The sequence below is a fragment of the Petaurus breviceps genome, unplaced genomic scaffold (assembly GCF_028583685.1).
Source record: "Petaurus breviceps papuanus isolate PSGF00001 unplaced genomic scaffold, PetGlider_PUasm1.0 229, whole genome shotgun sequence".
NCBI lineage: Eukaryota > Metazoa > Chordata > Mammalia > Diprotodontia > Petauridae > Petaurus > Petaurus breviceps.
Window position 1 is genome coordinate 37,558,579 of NW_027185903.1, and position 12,950 is coordinate 37,571,528.

The 12,950-nt window shown below is 36.5% G+C and overlaps 1 protein-coding gene across 4 annotated transcripts in view; it reads left to right on the plus strand.

Moving 5' to 3' along the window:
• The window catches only part of IL6ST (interleukin 6 cytokine family signal transducer), a 44,990-nt gene extending 32,563 nt beyond the window's left edge, over positions 1–12,427 (plus strand). For all 4 annotated transcript variants that reach the window (XM_069096483.1, XM_069096484.1, XM_069096482.1 and 1 more), the window contains 3 exons: positions 1,872–1,968; positions 2,568–2,649; positions 4,001–12,427. In XM_069096483.1, the coding sequence (XP_068952584.1) occupies positions 1,872–1,968; positions 2,568–2,649; positions 4,001–4,747 (926 nt within the window). In that variant the 3' untranslated portion in view covers positions 4,748–12,427. The remainder of the gene's footprint in view (positions 1–1,871; positions 1,969–2,567; positions 2,650–4,000) is intronic.
• Positions 12,428–12,950: the final 523 nt, after the last annotated feature.

The following is a 12,950-nucleotide window of genomic DNA, read 5'->3' on the forward strand; positions in this document are numbered from 1 at the left end:
GCAAAATCACAGCCAGTGCATAATGTTTATGTTCAGCCTTCACTCAGGTCTTACTATGACACCTCATTGTAGAGCATCCTAGGTTCCTGAGGGCTATGCCAGTGGTGCACTAGACCTTGTGTCTCCCCCAGAGACCAGCCTAGCTCAGTTCAGAAAGGCACATGTGTCACCAGAAGCTTAGCTTCTGGTGATTTTTATTTTTTCTATAGCACTTTGCCTGGGTATGGAAAAATTTTAGAACATGTCAGTGGAGAGATCAGGGTTCTAATCATGGAGCCTCCAACAACATTGAAGTATTATTTATTGCAGTAATATTTTGGACAAGATTTTTCTAATTGTGTTTATCTAGTATAACACACTACAAATAGCAGATAGACAAATTTTTGTCACTTGAATGAACATGCAAAAATAGTTAACACCTGTGACACATACAATAAACTTATTTTATATTTTAAAAATTTTTGATAAGAGAGGATGAATATTCTTTATCAGATGGGAAAATTAGTATTAGACTATCACTGTCCCTACTAGGTGTTTGTGGTAAAGCAGAATGGAGAAATGCAGTAGAAAGAACATTGAAATGGAAGGGTTCTGATTCTAACTACAACTGGCAGATGGTGAGCCACTCACTTAAAATCTCTGAGTATGTTTCCCTATCTGTAAAATAGGGTATGACAGGTTTAATGAGAGGATCAGATAAGATGTGCTCTACTATTACATATGGGATATATAGTATAAGAGGGTTACATGGCTCTTAGGTGGCATTTATAACTTTTCCTTGCAACCAAGGCTGCAGGATTATTCAGATGACTATTTAGTTTAAAGTTAGCTCCTAGCAGAAAACAGTGTTTTTGCTAGTTGCATTGTCTCTATCTTTTCAGAGGAAATTGAAATCTAGGCAGAGTGGCTTGACAAACAGTAAATGTTGGAAGCAAGACCTGCTTCAGCTCTCCCGCTGACTTCACCGCTCCTTTGTATGAAGTCTTTAGCCTCTTTCACTTCCTGATGCTGTGATGCACTTGCTGGCTTTTCATTTTCCCTGCCAGCTTCTTTGTGGGATTTCTACTTCCTTAGCTTCTACAGCAAGTATTAACCCATAAACCACTGTTCCTATTGTTTCACTGTTTTTTGTTTGTTGACACTTGTGAAATAACTCAGTTATCTCCTATGAAACAACATTCACCAACTCCCTTATTTGCTTCTCTGAGGAAAACCTCAGAGCCATCCTCCAACTGAGGGTCTTTTCACAGCTTCTGATTTTATGGCAGTGCCCACATGAATGGGATTTTAGTCCCTTCTGTGATCATCACCTTGGCCAAATTAAAGTTTATGACTTTTCTACAAACTAGGGATCTTAACGCTCTTCCCCTACACTGTTTGGGGGTGGGGCGGAGCCCCTCAAGGGACTAAGGACCATTTTCTATTTTTTGTTGTTGTTTCATATTGGACCAAGGATTCATTGCCTGTGGGCTAACCTAGTAAAGAGCTGCTCTCACTAGAGCTAGTCACATACAGTCTGACTAGCAGGCAAGGTTCTGTTACCAGGACTGTACTTGAACCCTTGCCAGCACTGGCACTCTGCTGGCACAGCCTTCCAAAACTCAGGCTTACCTGTACTTCACCATGTTATTCCATTAGACTCGGAGCCTCCTCAAGGTCAGGGACCATCTTCTGCCTTTTTGTCTCTCTAGCACTTAGCATGGCGTCGGGTGCTTAATGAATGCTTGTTGACTAACAGTGAAGCATCATGGGAGGACTTTTGCGGAAGACACATACATAGGTGTACATGCAGACAATGTACCCAAACACACCCACACACATACTTTCTCCTTTTCAGTATTACATTTCTCTTAACTTTTTTTTTTTCTTAGCTCAAGGAGAAATTGAAGCCATAGTTGTGCCTGTTTGCTTAGCATTCTTGTTGACCACTCTTCTGGGAGTATTGCTCTGTTTTAACAAGCTAGATCTGTAAGTATCTTCATCGTTCATTATGTTACCACATTTAGAAATTGTTGACTTGTTCAAAGTTCATAAAGATAAACAGAGAAATAGGTTTCTTAAGCTATAAAAATTCTCTTTGAACTGACTACAATAATACTTGCATTTTAAAGCATAATTCTTTAACTTTTGGATTCAAAAAAGTTATTTGAAATTCCAAAAATATGAAGTCTGAAAATCCTGGATAAGTAAACTATTAATTTTTTTTAAATTGTTTCATATTGATACCCAGGTATGTTTTATGAACAGGTAAATAAACGGTTTTTAAAATGCACTACCACTTTGTAGACTGTGAAGCTTTTAAAAATTGTTCATTGCCTAGTAGAATGTACTTTAGTGCATTTAGGAGCAACATATTAGTTTTTTATGCCTACCTATGCCATCAGTTGTCTCCTTATGGATAAACCATATCTCTTAAGTTTATTTAATAATATTTCCCTTCTTGTTGTAATGGGAAGAATTGGAGGTTTTTGTTTGCTACTTGTTAAGTATTCCTACTTTGGAAATATTAAACTTTAAAAAAATTAATGCATGTGTCTTTAAATGTGTCATTTTCATCCCTTTTCTAGGATTAAGAAACATATTTGGCCTAATGTTCCAGATCCTTCAAAGAGTCATATTGCTCAGTGGTCGCCTCACACACCAGCTAGGGTAAGATAGACATTGTGTGGGTTTTATTAAGGGCACACATTCACAAAGCTAAACCTAAAAAGAAGCTGAATTGAGCTTAAGAGAAATTTGGCTGAACAAAAGTAAAAGGTTTGATAAAAATTGAAAAAATTCTCATAGACTTCAGGTTGGTACATGGCATATTTTATAATTGTGCTACTAGGCAAGAGAAGTACTGTTTTCTACCAATTAGAACAATTTTGTGGACTTAGGGGTTTATTGGTTTGGAGTTTTTCTGGTGGCAAGTCCCCTCTGTATTGATGCCTAAATAATTTTGCCGTAATCGTTTCTTATAATTTTCTAGTCATACCTGACTACCCTGTTAACATTTAACAGATTAGAAGATAATTATGTACATATGCACACATGCATGAAATACACATGTGTCTGCATATATACATGTTCTGTGGTATGTACCCAAAGGTTTCCATCCAAATAGAAGTTTGGCTTTGCTACCTACAGATTTTTTTTCGGTTTCTGTCCAGATAGAATCTTCAGTCATTTTCTTTTTTTTTTTTTTTTTTAAGCAATTGGGGTTAAGTAACTTGCTCAGGGTTACACGGCCAGTTATTTCGGGGTGTGGTGCTGAGTGTCTGAGCCCGGGATTCGATCTCCAGGTCGTCCCAACACTGGAACCGGTGCTCTTACTCGCTGAGCCACCTGGCCACCCCTCAGTCATTTTCTAATATTTGAAGAATCTAATTGGTGGGATTTTTGGTTTATGAAAGATAATTGCAAATAATATAGAAGGAAAAGTTCAGGCAGATTTTATGATCTTATTCAATTCCATGTACATTTATTAAGCACTCATTATTTCTTTTTTTTTTTTTAAAGCAATTGGGGTTAATTTGCCCAGGGTCACACAGCTAGGTTGTGTGTGTGTGTGTGTGTGTGTGTGTGTGTGTGTGTGTGTGTGTGTGTGTGTTAAGTGTCTGAGGCCGGATCTGAAGCCAGGTCCTCCTGACTCCAAGGCCAGCACTGTACTCACTGTGCCACCTAGCCGCCCCTGAGCACTCACTATTTCTAAGGCACTGTGTTAGATTATGGGAGTACAGAGACATTAACTGTTCAGTCTTGCCTTCAGAGAGCTTAAAATGATTCAAACTCTTGAACCATAATGAATTCACTATCTACAGACTCATCTAGATTACTTTGCATTTAGTGAATTTTCTGTCTACCTGATGAAAGCTGGCAAATTTTCAGATGAACTCTTAGATTTGTGAATTGAACATACTTTCATAACTCTTCATAGGATACATGTTTTATTATTTACTTCTGAAAAAATAGCATGAATGTACACCATAAAAGATAGATTGTTTTCTCTCTTTCTCAGCACAATTTGCATCCCAAAGACCAGATGTACCCAGAAGGCAATTTCACTGACACTGATGTCAGTGTTGTGGAAATAGAAGCAAATGAGAAAAAGCCTCTGCCAGAAGATCTAAAGTCATTAGATCTCTTCAAAAAGGAAAAAATAACTACTGAAGGGCACAGTAGTGGCATTGGAGGTTCTTCATGCATGTCATCATCTAGGCCAAGCATTTCTAGTAATGATGAAAGTGAATCTGGACAAAACACATCGAGCACCGTGCAGTATTCTACTGTGGTACATAGTGGCTACAGGCACCAGCTTCCATCAGTCCAGGTCTTCTCAAGGTCTGAGTCCACCCAGCCTTTGTTGGACTCAGAGGAACGACCAGAAGACCTACAGATAGTAGAGAATGGAGGAAATGGTGATGGCGCGTCACCCAGGCAGCAGTATTTCAAACAAAATTGCAATCAAGATGAAATCAGTCCAGATTTATCACATTTTGAAAGATCAAAGCAAGTTTCTTCAGTGAATGAGGAAGATTTTGTTAGACTTAAACAGCAGCAGATGTCAGATCAGAGATCACAGTCCTCTGGATCTGGGCAAATTAAAGATTTTGAAGATGTTTCTGCAGCAGACCATTTTGGTTCAAGTACCGAGGGACAAATTCAGAGATTTGAAACAATTGGGTTAGAGGCAGCAACTGATGAAGGAATGTCTAAAAGCTATTTGCCTCAGACTGTAAGACAAGGTGGCTACATGCCTCAGTGAGAGAAACTGTTTTCTCTTAAGACTTAAGCAGTGACTGTTTTCCTATAAAGCTAAGTATACTTTTATCTGTGACTTCAGATAAAAACATCACTTATCAAAGGTGGTATTTGACCTCCTGGACTAAAGCATACCCTTACTTAAGTGGGCTATTTCTCTTCCAGAATAACTGGGATTCTACATCAAGCACTACATGAACTGTTGCATCCTGTCTAAATAGTCAAATATGTGCTGCTTCAGGATGTGTGCATTTTAAAAAGAAAAACCTTCTCTAAAATTCTTTAAGCGAAACTTTTTGTTTCTGTTTTGTTATTGAGAAGACAGAGGGCATTTAAGCAGTCAGCATGATTGTACTGACTCAGAAATTTATTGACCTTGTAAAGATGGTGAGTCATTCTAAGAATGGTAAAAGTATAGATATTTGAGCTTAGGAAGATTTTCTTTTTTAAGTGAAGAATCACGTGTTTGGTTTTCATATTTTGGTTTATAAAGTATTTAATAAATGAGGGTACCATAAATAACAAGACTGACTTCTGCATGACACAAAAATGGTCAGTCTCATAATTATGTACTGTAATCATAAATAAATTAGGCCCAAGTTGACTCCTTTTCATTTGTGGTGATGCACAGAACTCAAATTGTGGATCCTCTATTTTAGCAGATTAAAAAGCTTCAATTTTCATTTGCCATATCAGTATACTGAACATAATCTTCACTGGGCCAGGGAGAGGATTGGGAAGAGGAAATGACTCTGCTGCTGCTGTCATGAGCCTCATCTAGGCAAATTCATATTTGTCAAGTGTTCAGTGGAAAGATGGAATGCTGTAGGCATTTTTATAAGCCACTTGTAGCTTGTGGAAGTTTAAATTTGTAACATTTCTCTGTTGGTGTATTTTGAAATTATAGACTCTTATCAGGCTTCAGAAAATGTGGTTAGAGAAGCACTTTATCTGAACTTCAGTGTTTAAAATTTTTGTCGTTTAATATATTTCCTGTTTTTCTTTTTTGTTAAGTAGGCAGCCCTGAAAAATTACTGTTTTTTTCTTAGCACTTGATTCATTTGATGCTAGTGGTCACTGTTCACCAGGCAAAAAACAAAAAACCCCTACATATTGATTTTTCTAGAATTGTAATCATTGTCGTCACCAGAATTCTTTTTACTAAAGTGAGTGTTTTTAACAAGATACCGCATACTAGCCCAGAGGTAGAATGGAAAGTAAGTATACCTAGCCTCATTAATTCTGTCTTATGGTTAAAGACTTGTTTTAAAGCCTTTTTATTATGCTGTCTTACTTTTCAGGGGCCTAGGAGTTACTTCTTTATTGTGACTGGCATAACCTCATGGTTCACGTATTCATTTGTATCATCCCCTAAAAGTTCATTCTCTACCAGCCATATTTTTTTTTGGAGGGCAATTGGGGTTAAGTGACTTGCCCAAAGTCACACGGCTAGTAAGTGTGTTAAGTGTCTGAGACTGTATTTGAACTCAGGTCCTCCTGACTCCAGGGCTAGTGCTCTATTCACGGTGCCACCTAGCCGTCCCTAGGAGCCATATTTTAACAAGGTGGAAGTAGGCTGGACAGATTGGATAAACGCTTGTTAGAGATTAAAATGAAAAAAAGCTTGCCAGCAGCAAAATAGACTCCTGCTATCCAAGGAAGGGAGAGGCTATGGTTTTTTATAAGATTTCAGTTACAGAAATCTCAAACTTTCAGATGTGACTCTGCCTAACGGTCACTCGTCTATTATGACTACAAAACTAAAATGAACTGATGTTTATTTCAAGATGAAATAAAGTTCTGTTTTCAACATCTTAATTGTTCACACTAGACTCCCCACTGTTGTGAGGAATATGTTATCCTTTCATTTTAATGCTCTATATTTATCAAAGAGGCCATCTGGCCTCCAAGTCAAGAGGCCCTGGGTTCAAGTGTCTCCTCTGTAATTCTGTAAAATTTGAGACTCAAGTAGCAATGACTTGTCCCCAATATAAAAATTCAATGGCATAACTGCCTTTTAAAGTGGAACTTAAATGTAGACCCTACAAAGTACCAAATTTTGATAACCATCTATCCAAATTTTATTTTCTTGTAAATGATCTCTCCCTTTGCCTCTTACAGTAGAAGTGGCATACAACTCCCAAGTGTGGCCCAAACCAAATTAAAATATAATTGGGAAATATTTAACAAAATAAATAAAAATAGATAATATCACATTATAAAACTAAGTCAATATGCAGCTCACAGGAGTCCTTATATACAGTTTGGCATCTCCAATTTCTATTTGAGTATGACACCATTGTCTTACAGTACTTAAAGATGCTTCCCTGGCCCTTATCACATTCTACCTTTTGTATATACTGGAGCATACTTGAGGTGCCTTGCATTAGCTTGTAAGACCTTCGAGGATAGACAGGAACTCTTGTTATTCTATATGCCCCTTGCATATAGCACAGTGCCTTTTAGCAAAGTAGGTGCTGAATTGAGTACCGATATTTTATTTTTAACCATAATATTCCTGTTTTCAAATCCTACTTCTTATCAGATTTACTACAAATAGTGTTTCTGTTAGTGTTGGCATTTTGGTAAAACATGAAACAATTAATTTGGAGATAAAGGATTTGGGGGCGGGGGGGAGGTTGGTTTGGTTTGATTTGATTTCTTAACAATCCCAGGTATGCTGATTATTTCCTTTACTTTTGAATTTCACTTAGTTTCTACTCCTACTTCTATGCTTAATTAACACTTTTGCAAAATTTCTTTTAAACAGGTGAAACCCATAAAGTTTTATTTTATTTAAAATCATAAGATGTGTTTCTTCTAATAAGTTAATAGAGTAACATATAATAATAACTTCATAAATGAGTCCTTCCTTGTATATTGATCTGATATACAAGTGTAGTGATCAAATGTACTCTGTCTTTCTGTATATAAACAAAGAATTTAATTTTTTTAAACTAAGCAATCTTAGGATGAATAAATACTCTTGTAACCATTAAGTGCCTAAAATATGTTCATAGCTGGACTAGGCACTGTGCAGAATATAATCAATCCAGTTGAGATGACCTACAGAAAACACTAGAAAATTTTTAAGTCAAAATGTAAAGAAATACAGGGCACTGTGATAAAGATGACAGTGCCATGCAACTTCAGCATATGGAAAGTTGTCAGTAGGATGTGTTCACAGAGTAAGTAACAACTCTTGAACTGGATCTTGAAAGAAGTGTAGGATTCCCTTGGGAAAGCTGGCAGAGCATGGCCTTCCTCAAAGGAAGAACATGGAGGGAGAAACAAATGGGGAACTTGCCAAAGGATGGTAACTAAACTGGCACAGCTGGCATGTATCGATAGCCTGACATTGATTCCCCGAGACTTTGTAAATACAGACTGAAAATAGATTTGCATAAATACCATAGCCTTGCACTGCTAGAACTATCACCACTACTCTAATAAAAACAGCAGATCAGGTTTTCTTACCAGACAGTTATGATAATGGAAGCAAAACAAGAGAATTATCCCCTTGTTTTAATTCTCATTTGCAGTATCAGACCAGCTTCATCACTCTTAGCCCAAATTTGCACTATTAAGGATCAACAGAATTTAAATGCCAGATTTTCCTTCATCGGTTGCTTTAAAGTTATATAAAGTATAATTTCTTACTCTATCCCTTTCTACCTAATCCAACTGATTCTTATCCCCTTTTTCCTCTCCCACCCCACTCCTACAAAAAAAAAGTTCCGCCTGTGAAGATGAGACCTTACGTGTATATGACTAGCTAGATTTTGGTAGGTAGAAAAGGTATGAAAACTTTTTAAACTGGTTTCTCATTCTAATAGTTGATTTCATTTAAGTAAAGCATTGTTGCATTCAAACTTAACAATACAGTTGGGAGGCATAATCTTTTAAGTGTCTTATACAAAAGGGTATGACTAAACTTTGGTTTATAATAAATTTGGGGTGCTCTTTAATCTTCCTCAAAATGCTCAGGGAAAGTTTCACTTTAAAAGTAGCACTTAACTCTTCTGATGAATATCTTCTGAACGGACAGTCTAGTTCTTGTCTTTCTAAGCAGAATGTTCAAATTGAAGTTGATAGTGTGACTGTATCTCAGAATTTAAAGGCTGTCACGTGAGCCATTGAGCATTAAGGCCTGCATGGAAATTTGTCATGTCAGCATAGCTTATTCTGTGTCTTCATGGTACCAAAATACTTAGTCAATAGAATACTAAAAAAAAAGAAATGATAATTAGTTATCCTTATTGAGGTTACTCAGTTTAGGTGACCATGTAGGCACAGCCATAGTGTGAAGCCTTTGGCCTGAAATAGTATGTCTGTCCACCCTTCTTTTCCTTTCTTCCCTTTCCTTCTTTATAGTTCTTAAATATTTAGTGAGTATTTTAAGGGAGCATCTTGTGAGCAAGATGTATGATGAGACACATGCGTACACACACATACGTTTTTATATGTATATCTATATGTTTAATAGAGTAGAATGAATTCAATTAGCCAGACTCTCTAAGATATGCTAGAATCTAGATAGAAACTTGCTTTTTGTACAGAGATTAATTTTCCTTACCAGGTTTTCACATACTTGCTGAATGGACATCCAAAAGATAAAAATGCATTTGGGCATTAATATTTAACTTGCATTTTATCCAAAGATCTTGGGAAAAAAAAGTCATAATCTTGTTTTTAATGTTCAGTTACTGTCCTGGGAGATATTTAGGCAGATGCCTGTCTTTGCACTTGCTTTGACTATGTATGACAAATTTGGCAAATCTGGTTTACAGAAAAATGATTATAATGCTAAACCATAATAAACTGATTTATTATTGTCATCAAATATTTGGGGTCAAGATGACTATTCTACATTCAAATAATGACACTTTATCTGGAAAACCTCTTCATGGAGGAAGGTGAATTCAGTAGTTCAAGAGGTACATTTTCCCATCTGTAGAAAAAAAATAATTTGTTAGCCACATCTAGTTCATTATATTTAGAGCAGTTAAATTTTAACTAATAGTTACTACTAGTGTCCAAGGTCTGATCCTATGATTATTTAGCCATTTTAAGAAATTTTTACTCATTAAAATGTGAAAAAACTGTTTTTGTCTTTTTAAAAATATTAATGTAAGTTAATCTAAGAAGATGCCCAAAATTTATACCAAATAAGCTGAATTGTATATATGATAGAGAATTGGGAGTTAATATAACATGAAAAAAATTAGGAAAATCATTAATTGTGCATTTGTATATACTTGTTTTCATATTATTTGATAAAACTTTATTAAGGATGTAACAAGAACCAATCTGATAAGCTTGATGTCCTACTGAAAAGACAAAATTATGAAAATAAGACGTGTGTACGTACATATATATAAGTATAACAAACTTTTACTAACCAGAGGATTAATTTGGGTAGAATCTCATATAGTTTTGGGCAGTGTTTGCTTTACCATCACTCACACTAAAACTGGAATGATAACAGTGAACACTACCGGCATGCCCTCTGAACAAAGCTGGCATGCAGATTCATAGTGCATATTTTTTCATTTGTACTATTAAAATCTGGTAACCTGAAAAAAAGTTTGGGACATTTGGATTAAATTGAAGTACAATTACAACTTACAACTCTTCACTTCACCACTTCCTCACCCACACATGCATACACACTTAAACCAACCAAAATCACAGGTGTAGAAAGAGAATGAGTACCTTATAGAACTTCCAGAACTTTAACCAGTTGACTAGTTGACACAATTAAGTCAAAAGGGGTCCTACTCTACCATTTCATCATCTTACTGTCTATATTGCTCTGTTTTCTCAATGATGTATTCTTTTAAGTATCAGATTTTAAAACTCCCATGTTTTGTCTTTAAAGTTGCGTTAATTTCCCATTTCAATAAAGTATTTTATTCCATTTGGATGGGTTGACTGTTTGAAAGTCATTAATATGCTACACAAAACTATCTAGTTGAATGGGGAGCAGTGAGGTGGGCAGCATAGGAATTTGACTTTCTGCAAGACAAGAACTTGGGTACTTGTACTGAGGGGGTCATTAGCTCGCTAATGGGACAAACTTTTTATGATACTTTAGAAAAACCAGAGCAGCACTGAGATGTCAGCACATGCCCCTGAGCACATGCGTGCGCGCACACACACACACAGATATAAGTACAGAAGTCCTTGCTAAAGCTAAATGTAGATGATTTTTAAATTATTGGTAAAAGTTCATAATACAAAAGTTTGATTATATCCTTGATTTAAAATGAAAAGGGGGGAGGGTGGCTAGGTGGTGAATAGAGCACCAGTCCTGGAGTCAGGAGGACCTGAGTTCAAATTTGGCCTCAGACACTTAACACAAAAACTAGCCATGTGACCTTGGGCAAGTCACTTAACCCCAATTGCCCTGCAGTACCCCGTCCAAAAAGCAAAAAGAAAGAAAAGAATTATAATAAAGGCCATTTGATGAAGCCCTTGTATCCTTTCTATGTAAGCTTCACAAGAACATAAATGTATACAATTATTCCTTCCACATCACAACTGTCCAAATGGAATTTTTGTGAAAGCCACACACACACAAAGGCCAGCCGATGACACAGAAAAAGTTTAGGAACTCAGAAATGCACAAAATATATGCATAGTGTTGTATAATATCAATGTTTTTATCTTTTAATACCATAATTCATACTTCTCTGGTACAAAAAATTTTATGCCAATTCTCCAGATCACAGGGGCGTCTGCATCCCTACCCCACTCCACCCCCAATGCTGAAGGCATAACTAGTTGTAAGCAATCTTGGAGGTCCCTGAGTGCAACCCCCTCATTTTACAAAAAAGAGCCTGAGGCCTAGAGAGGCCCAACAGTTTACACAAGATCACAGAGGTCATAAGTAGCAGAGCCAGAATTTTAGCCTAGATCCTTGACTTCAAATCCCACTAAATTCTCTGAACCTTGCCAAGCCCATGCAGCAATTCCTATGTGGGTTGTGACCCCATATGGGGTCATGAAATATTTGGCAACAGTAAAAGGTTTCTGAATACACAATGACAAAAAATTTACTCAAAATCAAACATAATGAATCTGAGGTGTTTCTGGCAGCACTTGCCCATGCTGCATCACGGACTACAGCAAATGCTGCCGAAACTCGAAAAGGGGTCGAAAGTGGAAATAGTTTAGGAAACCCTGCCCTAGAGAATTAAAACTGCCTTAAATGTCATATGAATGCCAAAAAGCTGCACTTAAGAATCAAAAGGTATAAGGACAAATTTTTTTAGAACGTAATCATGTTTTTTAAAATTATTCAAATATCCTAAATCCTATTTATTAATCATAAAATGTGTAATTTCATGGTATTTCATGCTGTGATTAGCACTGTATCTTTGCACTGTCTGCTTTTGTTTTATATCCTAGCTCCGAGCAGTTTTCACATAAACTATGCCCAATGTGTTGTTTCCTTGCTAATTCTGTTCTTACACCTAACTCCGATTCTGTGTTCACAAAGACTTTCCCATAAAATACATCAGCATGCTCTTAAAGTTTTAGCCAAATGCATGTATAAACATGTCATCAACCATCATCTGTTGTTGTTACTCCAAATGTGATATTCAATATGTAATATTGAATAATTTTTCTTACACATTGTACCTGTGAACCTTTAAATAAATGTAAGCAATAAACTTTTTCCATGTTCTTGGATGAGTGCTACCATTTAAGGCTACAATACAAATGGAAAACTTTTGTAACTCGGTGTTAGATAAAGCAAGAGTGAAAAAAAAGTAAGTTTCAGAAAACATGAATTAAGTGTTTTGAGTATTTCAAAGTACCAAAATAGCATGATAGCAATATTCATCAGAGGGTAACTGACATTTCATTGGTCCAGATATCGGTGCAGAATACAGTTTGGCAGATAGATTTGCCACATTTCTGATTCTCCAACAGAAGTTTCCCGTGATCTATGAAAGACTTAGGACCTTCATTTTCTCCCAGGGATGTGCTGGTAGCTGCAAATAATGTCCCTATGCCACAAGTGGCCATCCTAGAAACTGCCTGTTTAGAATCCACTTAAGGGGAAAATTGCATAGACATTGCTGATGAGGGATGGCTCCCAATAGGTTCAGCAGGAACTCTGATCTTATATAAGATCAGAACTTGCCATTCAATCTGGAAAGAATTCAGCTCAGGCTAACTTGGAGTCAGAGTTGAAA